We start from the raw sequence: 16,302 nt of genomic DNA on the forward strand, positions 1-16,302 counted from the left end.
AGGCAGTGATATTTTTTAGAGCAAAACCTTTAAAGTGGCTTTCTTCATTATTGAAAAAAAATATTCCAAATATTCCACACTAGCTGCAGGCTTTACGCTTTTCTAATTCACACGAAAAAAATAAACCTATGTTAACTTTCTTGTAAAAATTCACTTTCAGACTGAACCATGCTCTAAATCAGCCACTTCCGGCTACTGGAGGCGCCTAGAGACCAAGAAAACACTGAGAAATATAACTGCCATCATTTTATCTCATATGCAGGGCTGTTGTGGCACATCATCATTTATACTTACTATGTACACATTGTGGTCGTTATTGAAATGGTTTGTCAGTTGTGTTTCAGACTGCAGCGTTCAGGGTAGGGTGCTGTGTTGCAGTGTTTGTACAACACAGAGTGTGAGTGTGCAGTAGAGCTTACCACAGATTTAGTTTCAGTTAATGTTTTCCTTCCCCTAACAACACCATAGAGCAATAGATTTCCATGTGGTTTGTTGTTTTTATTTCATTCTTTTCCCAATAACAATAATAAACATGAATTGGAGCTGTTTAAGGCTTACTTGTCAGGTATGAGTGTGATGGCAGATGGAAAAATACCACAAACAATAAAATAAAATCCCTTGAATGCATTACTACTACAATATCCGGTCCTTCTACTCTTATTTCCAGCTGCCTCCTTCCCATACTAAAACATAAGTCTCCAGGTAACACATATCAAACATTGACAGTGATTTTATGCCTACAAATGTGGCAGTGCAGTGGTGTACAAACACAATTTTTACTGCCAAGCATCCACAGCTGGCAAGCTCACAGAAACTAGTTTTCACTGATTTGTAATAAGTTAATGAAGGGGCCTCAATGGGAGGAAATAAAAACACTAAAACTGGTGCAGTAGCATGCATTATTTAAAACAACTGAGACTGCTGATGTATGTTATGGGTTATAAAATGATATTGAGTCATATATCTGTCTGGAATTGGAGTTTAAATCAGTGTGAGGTGACGTTAAAATACACTTCAAACAGTAACACTCTTTTTGCTTTAAGGTGCGTTTTAAAGAAAAAGATGTGGGCAACTTTTCATGAGCTTGTTAAGGTTCATATGACTCATGACAGCATACTTCAAGGTTTATCTCCTCTGTCAGTACCCATCAGCTGATTTGAGTGGGAGTGAAAACACACAATAAACCAGTTCTGGTAACTACACATGTAACCAGGCAACTGAACACCAACATGTAAGCCAACGCTCAGTGGGAGGGCTCCTTCCTGCTAACTCATTCACAGCCTGAACACCACCGGAGGAGAGAACAATTTTCACTACAAATTCTGACTTATAAACAATATACCATACAGCTTCAGAGACACAATGTAATATCCCATTACACGGCCCCAAATGATGTGATTCATTCCTTTTGACCCACTGCACACATGAGCACATTTTACTAATGTGGCAAAACAAGAAGCTGCCACTGTCATTTACCTGCTTTACCGTCAATTGGTCACACACACACACACACACACACACACACACACACACACACACACACACACACACACACACACACACACACACACACACACACACACACACACACACACACACACACACAAACACACACACACACACACACACATACATTCATAGAGCGGATGTGTCATGACAAGGCCTAGCAGCAAATCAGAGGTGTCAGCTAGCAGCACAAGCGTCCACAGTAGAAGGATGTACGGTCGGATTAGGGATGTACCAATTAGATGTAAGAGGGGTGAAGGAGAAGGTCCTACTGAACCGTCCTTATGCATTATCGTACAAGTTAAAACTTTGTGTGACTCTTAAATGTTCTCTGACAGTGTAAGTGTAAGTAAGGCTGGTAGTGAAACATTTATAATTACCCCCCCCCCATTTATGACCCTCATTTATGAACCCAGTGATAAAACATTTATGGTTGTCTTTATTGCCCTGGTCTTTTTTCAGCTCTAATGTTGCTGATGCTTGAATACCTGGCAATTTTACAGCGAATGCACCGCAGGGGATTTGAATGCAGCCTCAGTCGGTTTCATCTGAAGAGCTTAAACCCCGATTTGATAAAACCCAGGCAGCTAACAGAGCACTTCTGCTCTCAAGTAATCAAAACATCAGCAATATCAACTGTTTGGGGCTTATTGGGTAGAAAATAGATACAGCTTAGGTGAGGAGAAAAAAATAAACTCATGACCTGAATCTTAAAATGACCAAAGGAAATGTAATCTGACCAAATATCCCACTGTGACATACCGCACAGTATCAAAATAATGTTGTTAAAAACCTGCCTTTAGCGTTGCAAAAGCCCTAAAAATACATTCATATTAGCTGATAGTCAGACCCAGTTACATAATCAGACACATTGTGATGTCTGTGTCCTGGATTTCAAGGTGCCTTTTTTTTTATTTTGCCACTTTAATCTGATTTGACACAAAAGTGAAGCAAGAGGAGCTGTCTTATGATTTCAAATGGTGCGAGAAATAAAAATTGCTGCAGAGGCATACAGTGTGCAGCTGCATTCAGCTCTAGGATGTGCGGCCAATCCCTGCTTGCATATTTTGTTCTGAAGTGAATGAGTTCAAAATCTAAATATTTAGGGTAGAACAGCCTGAAGCAGAGTCAATGGAGGGAAATGTGAGCACATCTATGCAGCCAATGTGAATATATGCATTTTTACCAGCTGACATTGGGCTCAACACATTTCCATAGCTGTAAGGCATCTGGCCTTTTATAATGTGTATATTTGAAAGAACATGTGTATGTTGCTGCATGCAGTCACACAACAGACAGGCTTGGCATGTGTGCACCAGCATTGGCCAGAGGCTAAAAAGGCCATGAGAAGAATAGATAGAGGGTATGTGACATATGCAGAGTGACAATGCATTGCTGTAGCTGGGTTTAAGAATGTACATTAACACCTCGAAAAAAGTCAGTATAGGAAAAACACTATATTATGCTTGAGAAAAAAAAGCCAGTGAATAGTTTGTGGTTTTGTGCAACCAAAACAACTTCAAGAAGAAGAAACAAAAAAGAGTTTAGGAAGTGATTCTGAAAAATGAAAAACAAACAGATATATATATGTTGCTTTTTTATATACATAATCGCTGACAATAACATAAATAAGTGAATATGAATTGTTTGCTACATGTTTATTAGATACGAGATGACAGCATGGTCACAACTATGAAATTTAAATAAACCACAAGCCTTAACAGCTTAAGTCACGTGCAAATTACCCAACATGCCCCTCATGTCTAATATAGTTCTGTGTCCTTGAACCGATTCATCTTGATAGCCGGCGGTGACAGGGAAAGACAGAAAGATAGACACCAGGTTGTTTTTTTCTGGCAGCTCCTGACAGAACATTGTCAAATAGAGGGTCGATCTATCAAGGAGGGCGAGGAGTAAAAAGGGAAAGTCTATCTGTTGTCTGAGGTCTCCCAGCCCTTCACACACCTGTCAAACTGCCCAGCTCACACAAACTGCTCAGAAACCTCTTTCACGTTCGCCAAAACATGTCCTGCCTGTGTGAACCCCGTACATGTTCACTGACGCCACTTTGGCTAACTTCTTCTAGCTTCACTTTCGGATTCCTATAAGGATTTTGAAAATACTCCATTTTACTATATGAGAAGCCACTGCAACTAGTGTTAGAGGCATGGGTGATAAATGGTGTTACCTAATATGTGGAAATTGAATTCTTGGGCTAATCAAAATTTTGCAGTTCCAGTCCTGCTTCATTTGCCATTCAAATGCTGCTGAACCCGTCCTTTCAAACGGGGATTAAATGTGTCTTAATGAATAATGAACAAATAAATGTTCCGTATCCATCCCTGCACTCAGAGATAAATATAGGAGGAAAATCATTTGTGAGCTGCCAAATAAATCAGCGTACAGCCAATGGGGTCTGAGCACCTGACAACAAGGAATCGAACTAAAGCGGTGCTGGATGCAATTTATAACTTCACAAAGGCTTTAACCATAGCACGTATGGTACAGATATGACACGCTGTAAAGCTGGAAACAGATTTAACAAATTGCCCTGCTCCCAAAGACAATTCAAAATGCTTACATCATCAAAACCTCTATGAACTGTTAATAGAGTTTGAGTGAGGAGGTGAAAAGAGGAGGAGGAGACAGGCATTTCTAACAGGGTAATTGCTTGCATTGAATGGAGCTTTACTCACACAGATAACGGTGAGGTCTTGTTTAATGATGGGGAACAAAATAATAAATGTGTGCTTGTGAATTACCAAACCTGGCCAATCAGATATGCAAGAAAACAAGGCAGGTAAATGCTACATAGGTTCAATCTCTAGAAGGCTACAGCGACTGAAAATAAGAGTCAGAAAAGGAGAAACCATAGTGCAATCCAACCTGAGTATCAGGGTTATTCTTGCATCACATTTAAAGATTGGCTCTGAAGCCGCGTTAAAAGAGTTGTTTTAAGCTTTTAAAAACATGATAATCTTAAAGTGAACATGCTCTCTGCAAATGGGTTCCTTGCATGCAGATATTTCCATCCGATGTTCACATTTATACGAGACATGCACCACACTGTTTACCTTTGCCGATACAGTGAGTCTGTGAGATTTTTAGAACATTCACACCGGCTTTGATGCATTATGCAGCAATCTCCTCTTTTTTTCCCAACTGCGAAATAATTCAGCCTTACATCAGCAAAATCCACAGCCAGTCCTCAGTGAAGACGCCTCTCAAAAACAACCTTTTCACTCGTTCCTATATATTTTTTATTCTACTAAGCAGGAAAAAAAGTGAAGGAGGAGAGCTACAAGAGACAGACGTGGGCTGATATGCATCTAAAGCTGGGAGCCAAAACTTGAACTTCCAACACAATAAAAACTCATCTCAAACACGTCAACATTGTCGAGTACACAAGGAGGAATGCAGTATATAGTGCGCAATATGGTATAAATAATAACTGAACCACGCAGTGTTTCCTAGACAACATATTATTCAAGACCATGGTTGAGGCTTGGACATCACCTTGTTAGTATAGCACAGCTAAGACAGGAAAAGACAGAGCACACGTCTAGTGAAGCGTGTGCACACTGTGGGACGACAAAGGCATAAAAATGTGAAAATCTCCTTGGGAAGAGCTGAGAGTGGAGCCAGTTCAAGTTTTAGTAACCTTGACAAAGATAAATGTTTCCAATCTTTAAAACAGATATCAGCTAATTTAACTTGATAGGAGTTGCTTCATTTAATCATTTGTGCGTCTACATTTTATTAAGAAAGAAGTGATGTTAGTCTCCTTCTGTTTGTATATCCCATCATCTTGGGTTTTTCCTAACCACACTGTGCATTACAGACACAAACATGTCCCTTTGATCAATTTTTCATCAGTACTTATGTTAGAGTGAGAGCCAAAATGGGTGCACATGTACAGTATGCAGGTCTTTCATTTAGAGAATCTGATCAATTATATATTATGAAAGGTGTCTCGCGGAAGTGAAAATCTAAAGCAGGTGGTTGGGCATATGTGCAACATGGTTGTTGCATTATTTAAAGGAAAATCAGGTAGGTTGGTAAGCAGCAACAAAAGTACCCTTCTTGGAGTTGACACTGACATCTGTTGTTACTGTATGGTGCTTCTTTTTGACAATGGTTTGTGTAAAATGTCCTTTAATAATTTAAAGATTTCATCGGCAGAGAAGACAAAAATGTCAAACAACACGGATATATTCCTCATTTAACTAGGTTTACGCTAAACCCATGGCTACTGCTCAAAATCACATTTCTGTGAACTGTTTAACTGTTTGTGAAAACCTTAAATGGTCATTTCTGAACTAGATTTCACAAAGAAGTTTGGTTTATTAATTTTGAATTTTACAACAAAAGGAAAATGCTCTCAGAGAGATGGTGTCTGTATTAAGTTCTGAAAAGAATAAGTAACAAGAGACATCATGTGGCTTTATTTGTAACACACTCATTTTATTTGAGTTCAGGTCAATTATGCCCCCAAAACATCCTTCCTTCTTCCGTTTTGTTGCTTTGTGTAATTCCTTAGCTAACTTTTTACTTTTCAGGCTTACCTTTCATGTTCATGTCTAGTCCCATTTGATACATTTAACATCTAAATGTGGTTCTTTTTCTTGAACCTATACCTCCCCTAACCTTTGCCTTTCTTTCACATCATCCTTTCCTACTTGCTTGGCTCAGCATCAATAGAGGCGCTCCCAGCTATAGGTGGTAGGGGGGGAGAAATATGTGTATAAACTTAGAGTAAGAGGCAGCCAAGTGGGATAATAGAACTATTGTATGAATCTATAAATAAGATTCCTTCATGTCCCTAAGAGCGGGCCTACAGTCATCCTCTGGTGAGCCAGTCAATGGGAGGGAGAGGCATTCTGTGAGTGAGGAACGCTGCAGTGGTAGCAACTCATATTGTATTTACTTCTAAAACTTGTAGTCCATGACCTTGATAAGTCAAGTTTTTTGAATAGTTTGGGACATGCTTCTCCTTCAGTTCCTGTAAAGGAAAAAATTCCAGCAGTCGTGGTGCATTTTTTTAGCTTCTTTTTACACGGTGTGGTGCAAGATCATGAAGCCTAAGAGTTTAAAAATAGTACTGTATTAAAAAAATTATGCAAAACAGCTGAACTCATCCAGTCGGCTGCAGTATTGTGGGTGAAATGCATAATTTAGGAGACAAAAGATACCAAATAGAGCTGTTGGCGATGAGTTCAGTAGAGGTTCAGCACAACAGCTAACTATAGGAAAATGAGGCTACAATGTTTTTACCTACTATAGATAATTCATAAAGTCATGGAAGAGGCCAGAAGTTTGTAGAAGCCGCACCCTTCCAGGTGATCCATTTAGGTTTAAACGTTTCTTTTTAAGGGAAACGCACATCTTATCCAGGTGGTTCAAAGAACATAGCAATGACTTTTATGTTTCTATATATCAATCAACTGATCGCCTTAAGGTGAGGCTGACACGATGTTCACAACATTATCCATATGGCTGACATTTGCACAAAACCTCAAAAGACATCATAAAGATTTAGAAAAACTCTGTCACAACAGAGAGAGACAAAAACAATTATGTTGTTATAATAAATTATATCATGCTCTGACTTTTGTTGCCCTTCAAACTGAGGCTCTCCATGTTAAGTGCTGTACTCTACCTTACAGCAGAGATCATTAAGAAGCACATGCTCTCTGCACTTAGCTGCAATTTCCATGTCTCTACAAACAGGCCCATAAGCTAAAATGAAAGGGCTGTGTTCCAAAACAAATACTTCTTTGTTCAGCCTGCTGTTCTTGAATAAGTTACACTCTGCAGTTCCAGCTATTGATTTTAAAGTGACATGGCAATAATGTGAAACTTCAAAAGGAGACGTAGTGTCAGGAAAGCTCAACACTTTCAGCTCTCCCAGTGAACTCTTGGGCAGAGAGCTTGTTCTTCTCATCTGGTACTGAAGTCTTCCACTAAATATTTCAAGAGTGTTTTTGTTAGACCCTGACAGATATATCAAAAGCTATCGGCAACATCTCTTTGTTTTGCCAAGCAACACTTCTCTTCTCTGTCCCTGTGTGTTTATCACAAATCCTCCACATCCCTCTTCTGTTGCTTCTCTCTTTTCTTCCTTATTTATCTGCAGTCAAAGTGAGCCCTCTTGTTAGCCACAGTGCGAATTTCAAAAAGCGTTGATCTTTGGTTTGGGAGGGATAACCCCCCCCCGGCCATGCGTTGATCCTTACTGTAGTCCTTTCTTTGATATTATATTATCTTTTACTGTATTTATTTAATTCTTTAATGCCCTAGTGCTGCTGCTACTGCATCATGATCATGTGGTTCAATACTGCTGTCTGAACAATTATACCTGTGTGCCCTTGCAGCTCCATGTTATGCCAGTCACACCTCTAAATCAAAAGCAGTTTTTCACCACAAGGTTAAAACCTTGGAGCCAGTATTCAAGAATGAAATACGGCAACAATACTTATAATCTTATGTGAGGAGCTCAGTAAAATATGTGCATTATTTAAAGATGCAGTATACACATAGGACATTAATTCAGGCAATCTGTATATACATTTTAAAATATTATACAGTCAATGTGAAGAAGAGTTTTTTTTCAACGCAGGTACGTTTTTGCTTCACACCTAGGAATGAAACACTCCATTTTTGGCCCAGTGAAGATGCTGTATTGGAAATCCATCTGTTGTTTTTGTTGTATCTGACTTCTAGTTTGGCCTCACACCATCACCTGGCACACAGCGGGAAAGCACTCCCTCCCCTACAGGAACCTGTCCTACTCCGTCCTTTCGTGTTGTTGTTTCCACACACACAGGTACACACAGCACTAACAAATCTGTGACTATGTGATGCCGGGAAATAATAACCAACCATAGACATTGCTCATTTCATTTAAATATTATAAATACAAAATCATAATCACTCACACAGATGTGCACAAGGTCTAAGACTGTGTTATCTGCAGATTCATGTACTGAGTCACAGAGACAGAAAAAGGGAGGAGGGGAAAGATGTTCTATGACCTCGGTCCAAACGAGAGGTCCTTGAGGGGAGGGGTTATCTGTGTCTGGCTGACGGGAGTTATTTACCCTTACATAAGGCAGCAGGCAGGGGCGGGGGCGGGGGGGCAGAGTGAGAGTACAGGTAGAGAGCCTTGGAAAAAAGGCAGCCTGAGGCACAGCAGTACTGATGTCCTCAGCTTATGGACAAATAAGTATGAAGATGACAGAAGCACAAATGCATAGAAGCCCACATGGGACAACATTAAACTCACAGAACACATCAGTATAGAATCTGTATCAGTCTCCCTCTCTTTCTGAGCCTGTATATACTGTCTGTTCAACCATGGACCTAATTAGTGCAACTCTCTGGCTGTCTGACCACACCAGTACTTTTTCTCCCATTCCAAGAGGAGTGGGAGGAGAGGAGAGAAAGAAAAGGATAACCCACCTGCTGAGGTACATCACAGGGATGGAAAATGCATTTTCTGAACCATCTGTGACCAGGATTCGAAACAGAAAAACTGATTCTTTCCACTAGAAAATACATTTTGATAGAAAGACGTCTGTATGTGTTTGTGTGTGCAGTATATTGTATATCTTTGTGTGCAGTATCTTTTGAGTCAGTCTGTTTCACATGATCCCCAGGCATATTCCATGGGGGTGTTTGAAATCCTCTGACAGAGGATTTCAAACACTACAGTAACTGAGGCCCACCCATATAACAAAACAACTGCCATAACCCTGTGTGTAAAATGATATACTAGTCACTATTGTCCCTTTAATTACAATCATTATGCTCCTTGTGGAGTATTCATTCTTCTGTCGTGCTGCACAACTTGGAGCTTAATTTCCTCAGCGTGATGCGCAGTGGGAGTTTATTTGTAGCTGTGATACTGAAGACAAGGTTTTCAACCATTGTAGTGAAGTTAATTGATGAATAACCGGGTTATAGTGGCATTCTGAACAAAAACAAAAATAAGTCTCTCTCAAAGAAGCATCAATATTTCTAATACTGTTCGACGTTATGCGGACCATGTGTAGACCTTATTCGGATTATAAGTGTCAGGAACAGACTGTTTGCTGAGTCCCGCCCCCTTCATTACTTTTGCTTGTGCCAGTCCTCACACAGAACAATGACGGCAGGTGGCAGATTCACCACTCATAATTCTTAAAACACTTTTCAAACAATGAATCCTTGATTTTAGTCAATGGTAGAGAAAAGCAGGATTCATGTTTGTCAGAAACCATCAATTTTACCAGCTGAAATCACATCGTTGGTGATTTGATCAACACTAGCTAGTTAATTAAAGTTGGAAAACAAACTTTCTGATTGACATTGTCCCTTGTTACCTGGTGGTTCACATCAACCAACCTACTTGTGGGCTATATGCATTGTATTTTGCTAAAATGCTAAGGCTAAAGCTAACAGGTAAACAAATCAGCATTATCACCAGTGCTGTTCATTGTTCAAACAAATAGGTCAAGCTCATATGATCAGTGTGTTGCGTACAGTTTGAAGCCTTATCTCTTTGCCTTTTATGCCCCTGTTTCCCTGTCTGTATGTCTGGTTGATGACACTTGATTCAAAATGTTGAGCACTTATTTCCAAACAGTACGTATTGTGAAATAAACTTGCCATCTAATGGGGTCTCGTACTGAACATCCCACTTCATACTGTATGAATCTGCCCTTAAATCTTTCTGAGCATGTAGAGCCAAAACCTCAAACAATATGTAGCAGATAAAATAATTACAGCATGTATTATATTTGACACAGTCCTTCCTTTCTGTTTTTTAGTCATTAACTAAAAGATGAAACACTCTGTCCTCCAGATTGTAGGGGCTATTGATTCTCTGCTGCACAACCTCTGTACCACCACATCCCCCTACCAATTAGCAGACTCCCAGACAAACCCTCTCCTGTGTCTTTTTAATATTATTTTTCACTATCTGAAATGTGCTTTTCAGTTTCGGCTTAGTCTTTTTTATTCTCCATCTTCACCAATATTCTCTTTTTATTATCCTCAAGTCACTCACGATGAGTCTCTTCACCCATTCTCCTTCATCAGGCACCTGCTATCTTTGCATTCTTCATTTTACCCCTCCTCTGCTGCACTGCTCTCTAATTCTCTACTGGATTCTCTTTGCTCTGCAGTCCTCTTTTCCTGTTCATTGTTCATCTCATCTCCTAATGTTTGTGCCCTCTTTTACTTCTCTCTCTTCTTTCTTATATGCAACCACCTTCTCTTCCTCCCCACCTCCTCTGGCTCTCTCCCTCTTTGACTCTTTAACCTTCTCTTCCTCTCTTTGTCTCCACTCTCTTTCTCTCTCTGTGGCACGCTTTGTAACATCCTGAATCCCAGAACATATTTACTGAGAGACTGTCTCCTAATCTAATTGAGCAGGGATGATCTCAATGTATTTGCTTGGAAAACCCTGGCAGTAGTACAGATGAGTAAACAATATGAACGTGGAGAGAGGAGTCAACATACTTTGGGCTTTCCAACAACACCTGTCAAGCCAGGTGGGCTCTGCTTGCAGCAAAGAGTGAAAGAAAAGCGTTGGGAACAAGTTGGAGTGAGAGCAGGGAAGGACAACAGCAAGGTACAGAAGTACAGTGAGAAAGGATGCGTCATCCATCAATAAGCTTTAAATTGCATGGCAGATTATTCCTGCAACTCTTAAGCACAAGTTGGTATAAAGAAATATAGATGGACAATTTATATTTTCATAGAGCATTATCCGATTATACATGTCATTGCATTCAAAAACATACCAGTTATAGGCTATGATAAATACTGCATGTTTATGCACATGGCCAAAATGAATGGCCTAAAGAAGCAACTTTTCTATGGGTTACGCAACAGTACGAACATGCTTTTTTTCATAGTGCACATGGAACTCAATCTTGACTTTGCAGCAAAACTATCGGATTACATTTTTGTGTCACTTGCAACAAAAGGAAGAATACAAGCCGGGTTAAAATGTAATTATTATGTCTTGTAAACATCAAGCTATGCTCTGTCCTTGACGTTACCCTTTGACAGATTCTTTCATCTCACAAACAAAATCCATCTTTAGAGACAATTAATGCCAAAAATCCCAGTCTTAACCTCCGTCAGTGGCTTCAAAGGGAGCGTGACCTCCTTGAAAATTAAGAAACGTCAGGTTACATAAACAATGTCTGTGTTTACACGCTGTGTGAGTGATGTTTATGCTGAACGCATTGTTGTTATGTGTGCATGGATAAACGTGTGAATGTTTGCTCACACAAACACACACACAAAGTATCTCCGTCACAGGAGAAACTGGCAATAAACTCAACATGTGATTCAAACATTGTCACTTATTTTGAATTTGTTTGCACTAATTAGCAAATACTTGGTTGAACATTCAATTATTTGGTTGAACATTCAAATATTTACGTTGCTCTTTGGTGCCATGTGCTAAAAGTCACATCTCAGAAACGGTCACCTTTCCTATTACTCCATTACTTGAATGTTTCTAAACAGAATGAGCGGACTAATTATCATTAAAATAAATGTGAAAAAGTGTAACAGTTCTTTTATACGCCTACCAGTAAACATATACATTGATACTGCTGTAATGAGCACTTTTATAATCCATTGAATCTTTTTTTTTTAATAGAGCTGCATATTTATACAGATTTGTATGCAGTGAGCAGAACTGCAAGAGAAATGAACCTTCAAGAAAAAGCACATTCAGATTGTTCCGCTCAGCTATAATTTTTCTTTGCTTCATGCCTGAAAACTTAGCTTCTTCAAGGAAAAATAAGCTTTCTTCTGGCAGCATTAAAAGTTGAGTTTGCCTGTGGCTTAAGCTTCCAGAGACAGTGCAGGAGCCAGCTACTGTACCATATTTCAATAGCCCAGCCCGCACTCATTAAAGCAGCACAAAAGACTAATCACATCTGCAGCGCTTTGATTTACATGCAATTAAAGTTTCATGTGAACCCAGATAAACCAGACAGGAGGAGAGCAAAGAAGAGAAGGAGAAGAGAGGAGGAGGAGGAGGAGGAGGGCTGTGGGTTAAGAAAAGAGGAGATTGAGGAACAGATGAGACACCAGAGAAGAGAGCAGATGTGTACAGCAACCAGGCACAAAAAAAGAGAGAAAGGTGGGGACAAAGAGGAGAAAGGGAGGAGGGGGGGAGTATACAAGAAGAAGAGCAGAGAGGAGGGAAGAGGTGAAGCAAGCCATCATTTGGCAGAAGTGATGACACAGCACATCCATCTCAGTGGCAGGTGCCTGCTGTTGCTCCTTTACAGAGGACACATAAAAAGGGGGGGGGGGGGGAGCTCTGCACCAGCGTAACACTGTGGTAATACACTGTTCACAGTCAACGGAGATAACAAATACTGCTGATTGTCTTATCTAAAAATGTTACTGCCTACTTCAAAGACAAGTTCATAAATAATCCATAACTTTGCTTTATTTTTGTATCAATCACTGTAGCCTTATTTTTATTTATCAGCAATTATTCTCGCTACCCCGGCATTGTATCGGGCATGTTCCTTTGATTTTGACACCCGTACTTATCAGAACTGTTAAAATGGAAATATGACAAAAGCAATGTTTTTCTTCTTGATTAAATCATTTCTTCGACTTCCCCAGTCTGGTGTTCAGCTGAGACTATGGACTTGTTTGCTCAGATGCTGCATTTGCTTATGTAACATAACGGTTAGAAAATCAGTAATCGTACTCTGCAGGCACTTGATATTTCCACTTGAAGGCACTGCTATATAGGAAGGTAATGTGATGAATGCGTCTTGACAAGGAACAAACTAGTCAAGCGCAAAGCAAAGCAGCCAAAAACTAGAGCTAAACATGTGAGATGGAAAAGGGAATTATACAACAACAAGCCGGCTTGTTAATCAGTCAAATAATTGAACAAACAATGATGTGATTATTTTTTTCAAAAAGCCTACAGTCATCAACACAAACAATATGTATCTACTGTGGGCGGGTTCATCAGTGTGTGATCATTAACTCATCACCCCAGACACACGAATGGTTTCTAAGCGAGTTATATGCAAGGTTGGGCAGTAAATAACATCCTGAAAATAACAGGGGGGAAAAGGGGAATGAAAGCAAGACGAGGGGGGATGGTGCAATAATAATGAAAGCAATAAAACAGACACAATTTCCCAGATGTGATCTGTGCCTCAGTCTAGGCAGTCAATGTGTGTGACTGTGTGTGTATATCAATGTGTGTGTGTGTGTGTGTGTGTGTGTGTGTGTGTGTGTGTAAGATTTTCTTTGTGTATGTTCCCACTGAGCTTTCAGATGAGTCAAAATGAGTCACATCACTCTATCAATCACCCACTTAAAGTACAGCAATCCTTTCGTTGTGTGTGTGTGTGTGTGTGTGTGTGTGTGTGTGTGTGTGTGTGTGTGTGTGTGTGTGTGTGTGTGTGTGTGTGTGTGTGTGTGTGTGTGTGTGTGTGTGTGTGTGTGTGTGTTGCTTAAGGCCAGAATGAAGTCAAACATTAAAACTGCAATCCTACACACTTTCGCCCACTGAATAACCAATGCACTCCAAACTATAACTTTATACTGTAGCAGTGCTTTATCTTAATCCCTGCAGTTCACCCTGCCAAGTTTCTGCTACAGACACAGAGCAAACATAAAGAAACTACATACACAGCTAAGTACAAAAAGTCAACCTGTATAATATTTCACATTCAACTATTATTTCAGCAAAAAAAGAAACAAGAAACAAAATAAAGACGTGTCACTAAATTCTTATAACCATTTATTTTTGGGGGGTAATGGTTAAAATGAACATACGTATCAGCAGTGAAAGACATCAGCAAGTCACCTGGTCTGCCCTCTTACTGAAAAGATACAGCTGGTCTCTTTGTCAATCCACAATCAGAGCTCCTTTCAAATAGATCTACAGCTGGAGGCGCTCCAGAGAATATGTAAACACACTCACGCATGCTCCCACAAACCGCGTTACACACTTCCCCAAGCTCTCTTTCCAACAAGTAGACCAATATGCAATCACAAGCAGGCATTACCCCCCTTTATTTATAGAGTAGATATCATCTTCCCTTGACCATACTGTGTTACACAATCAAACTCTTGGCATCTTCAATCCCAATCACTATACATTTCTGCTGTCACACACACTTCACATTCCCACTGCTAATATAAACTGCATTATTTATTTCAAGACTTGTTTTTTTGTTGTTGTTAAGAAATAAATATCCTCCTGTCTTGGCCAGGTTTTCCTTAAATACGAAAAGTCTATTTGGATAGACAAAAAAGGGTTGCTTTGAAACAATCCCTCTACGTCACACAGATATTTAATATACAGAACACACACAGATCACCACTCCCAAATGCAAAAAAAAAGAAAAGAAAGTCACTCACAAGAGTTCCTCTGGCTCCCGTCTGTTGCACCAGGCGTGGTGGACATCCCAGCAGGATGTTTTTTGCCCTCACAAGAGAGAACTAAGAGGGAGGGAAGGGAAGGCAGACGGCACGACGATAGTACACCAAAAACTCCACCGATCACAACACCTCCTGCCCACCACGCATCCTCACGCTGTCTCTCACACTACACACATGCTCCTCCATACAAAAGAGGCTCCAGAAAGGCTCACACACACATTCTCATGCAGATCAGCTCACAAGCACACACACAAACACACACACACACACGTGGAATGGTGAGCGTTCTTAAGATCCCTGCACCCACGAAACACACACGTGCGTGTATGTATGGATGGGCGCTGCACCAATGTCTAGCTCCAGCGTGAGGATTGCTGAGGCTGACAGAGGAGAGAGAGAGAGCAGCGAAGACGAGTGGAGCGTACCACTGCTGCTAAGCGAGGGAGGAGGGGGACCAGAGAGAGAGGGGTGTGTGTGCAGGGAGGAAGGGAAATAAGGAGCACAGATGATTATGAGTGTGTGACTGCACATGTTTTTATAACCCATGAACACAATTGCTTCTGACCTTTGAATAAACAGTGATGCCTCTTCACCCAGACTGCTTTGACATGACTCAGTGGCTGAAAGAGCTTGCTATTACATAAATAAGTACCTAATAAAGAGTAAATAGAGTTAAGATGGACACAATACAATAACTTTCCAAAAGGTCAGGTTTTGTCTCTTCTGCGTTTATCAAGTACACGCACAGAACACGGTCAAAAGTGAAACCCACTCGCGCCCACACCCACACTCTGTCTGCCTCCACTGCCTGAGGGGGGGACATAATAATCCTCCTCATTAGCATGATGCTGTGAAGAGCATCACAGCTCCACCTAGCTCTGTCTCCTTCTCTTATGTCCTTCACTAACTCCTCCCCCCTCTCTATTTCCCTCTGGGTTGCCCCCTCTTTTTCAATGCATGTTAAGTGAAATTGATGGCAACCACTAAAGATACCTGATTGCTGTAGCAATTTTGTAAATGTAAGAATCAGTGCAGGGTGGACATATCAAAATAGGCTGGATTGATGCATATCTACAATCAAACAACATAAGAAAAAAAAATGGTCGTGAGTCACTAAACCCTGAAGCTTAAGGACACACAAACAACAAATCCACAAAACGTCAACCCTGGCTTTCATCTTTCTGACACATCATAGCCCTGAACGCCTGGGGGGCTGTTTTGTAGGAGAAATAAGACACACACACCACCAGCCACAATCAATAGCATTTAGATACAGCTCCACAAGTCACACTGCAACTCATACAAAATATCATAAGCACCTTAATTAGCTATGGGTGATTATAACTACACCTTCAAATGAGCTGG

The 16,302-nt window shown here is 40.3% G+C and overlaps 1 protein-coding gene across 3 annotated transcripts in view; it reads right to left on the bottom strand.

Moving 5' to 3' along the window:
- Nucleotides 1–16,302, bottom strand: part of dtnbp1b (dystrobrevin binding protein 1b) — a 65,954-nt gene that overhangs the window by 12,666 nt on the left and 36,986 nt on the right. Inside the window, exon 1 of one of the 3 annotated variants that reach the window (XM_063898878.1) lies at nt 14,917–15,325. The exons of 1 other annotated variant lie outside the window; for it this stretch is intronic. In XM_063898878.1, the coding sequence (XP_063754948.1) occupies nt 14,917–14,962 (46 nt within the window). In that variant the 5' untranslated portion in view covers nt 14,963–15,325. Of the gene's footprint in view, nt 1–14,916; nt 15,326–16,302 lie in introns of those variants that run through there. One more of the 3 variants, XM_063898876.1, reaches the window with a different exon arrangement.

The sequence above is a fragment of the Eleginops maclovinus genome, chromosome 13 (assembly GCF_036324505.1).
Source record: "Eleginops maclovinus isolate JMC-PN-2008 ecotype Puerto Natales chromosome 13, JC_Emac_rtc_rv5, whole genome shotgun sequence".
Taxonomy (NCBI): Eukaryota; Metazoa; Chordata; class Actinopteri; order Perciformes; family Eleginopidae; genus Eleginops; species Eleginops maclovinus.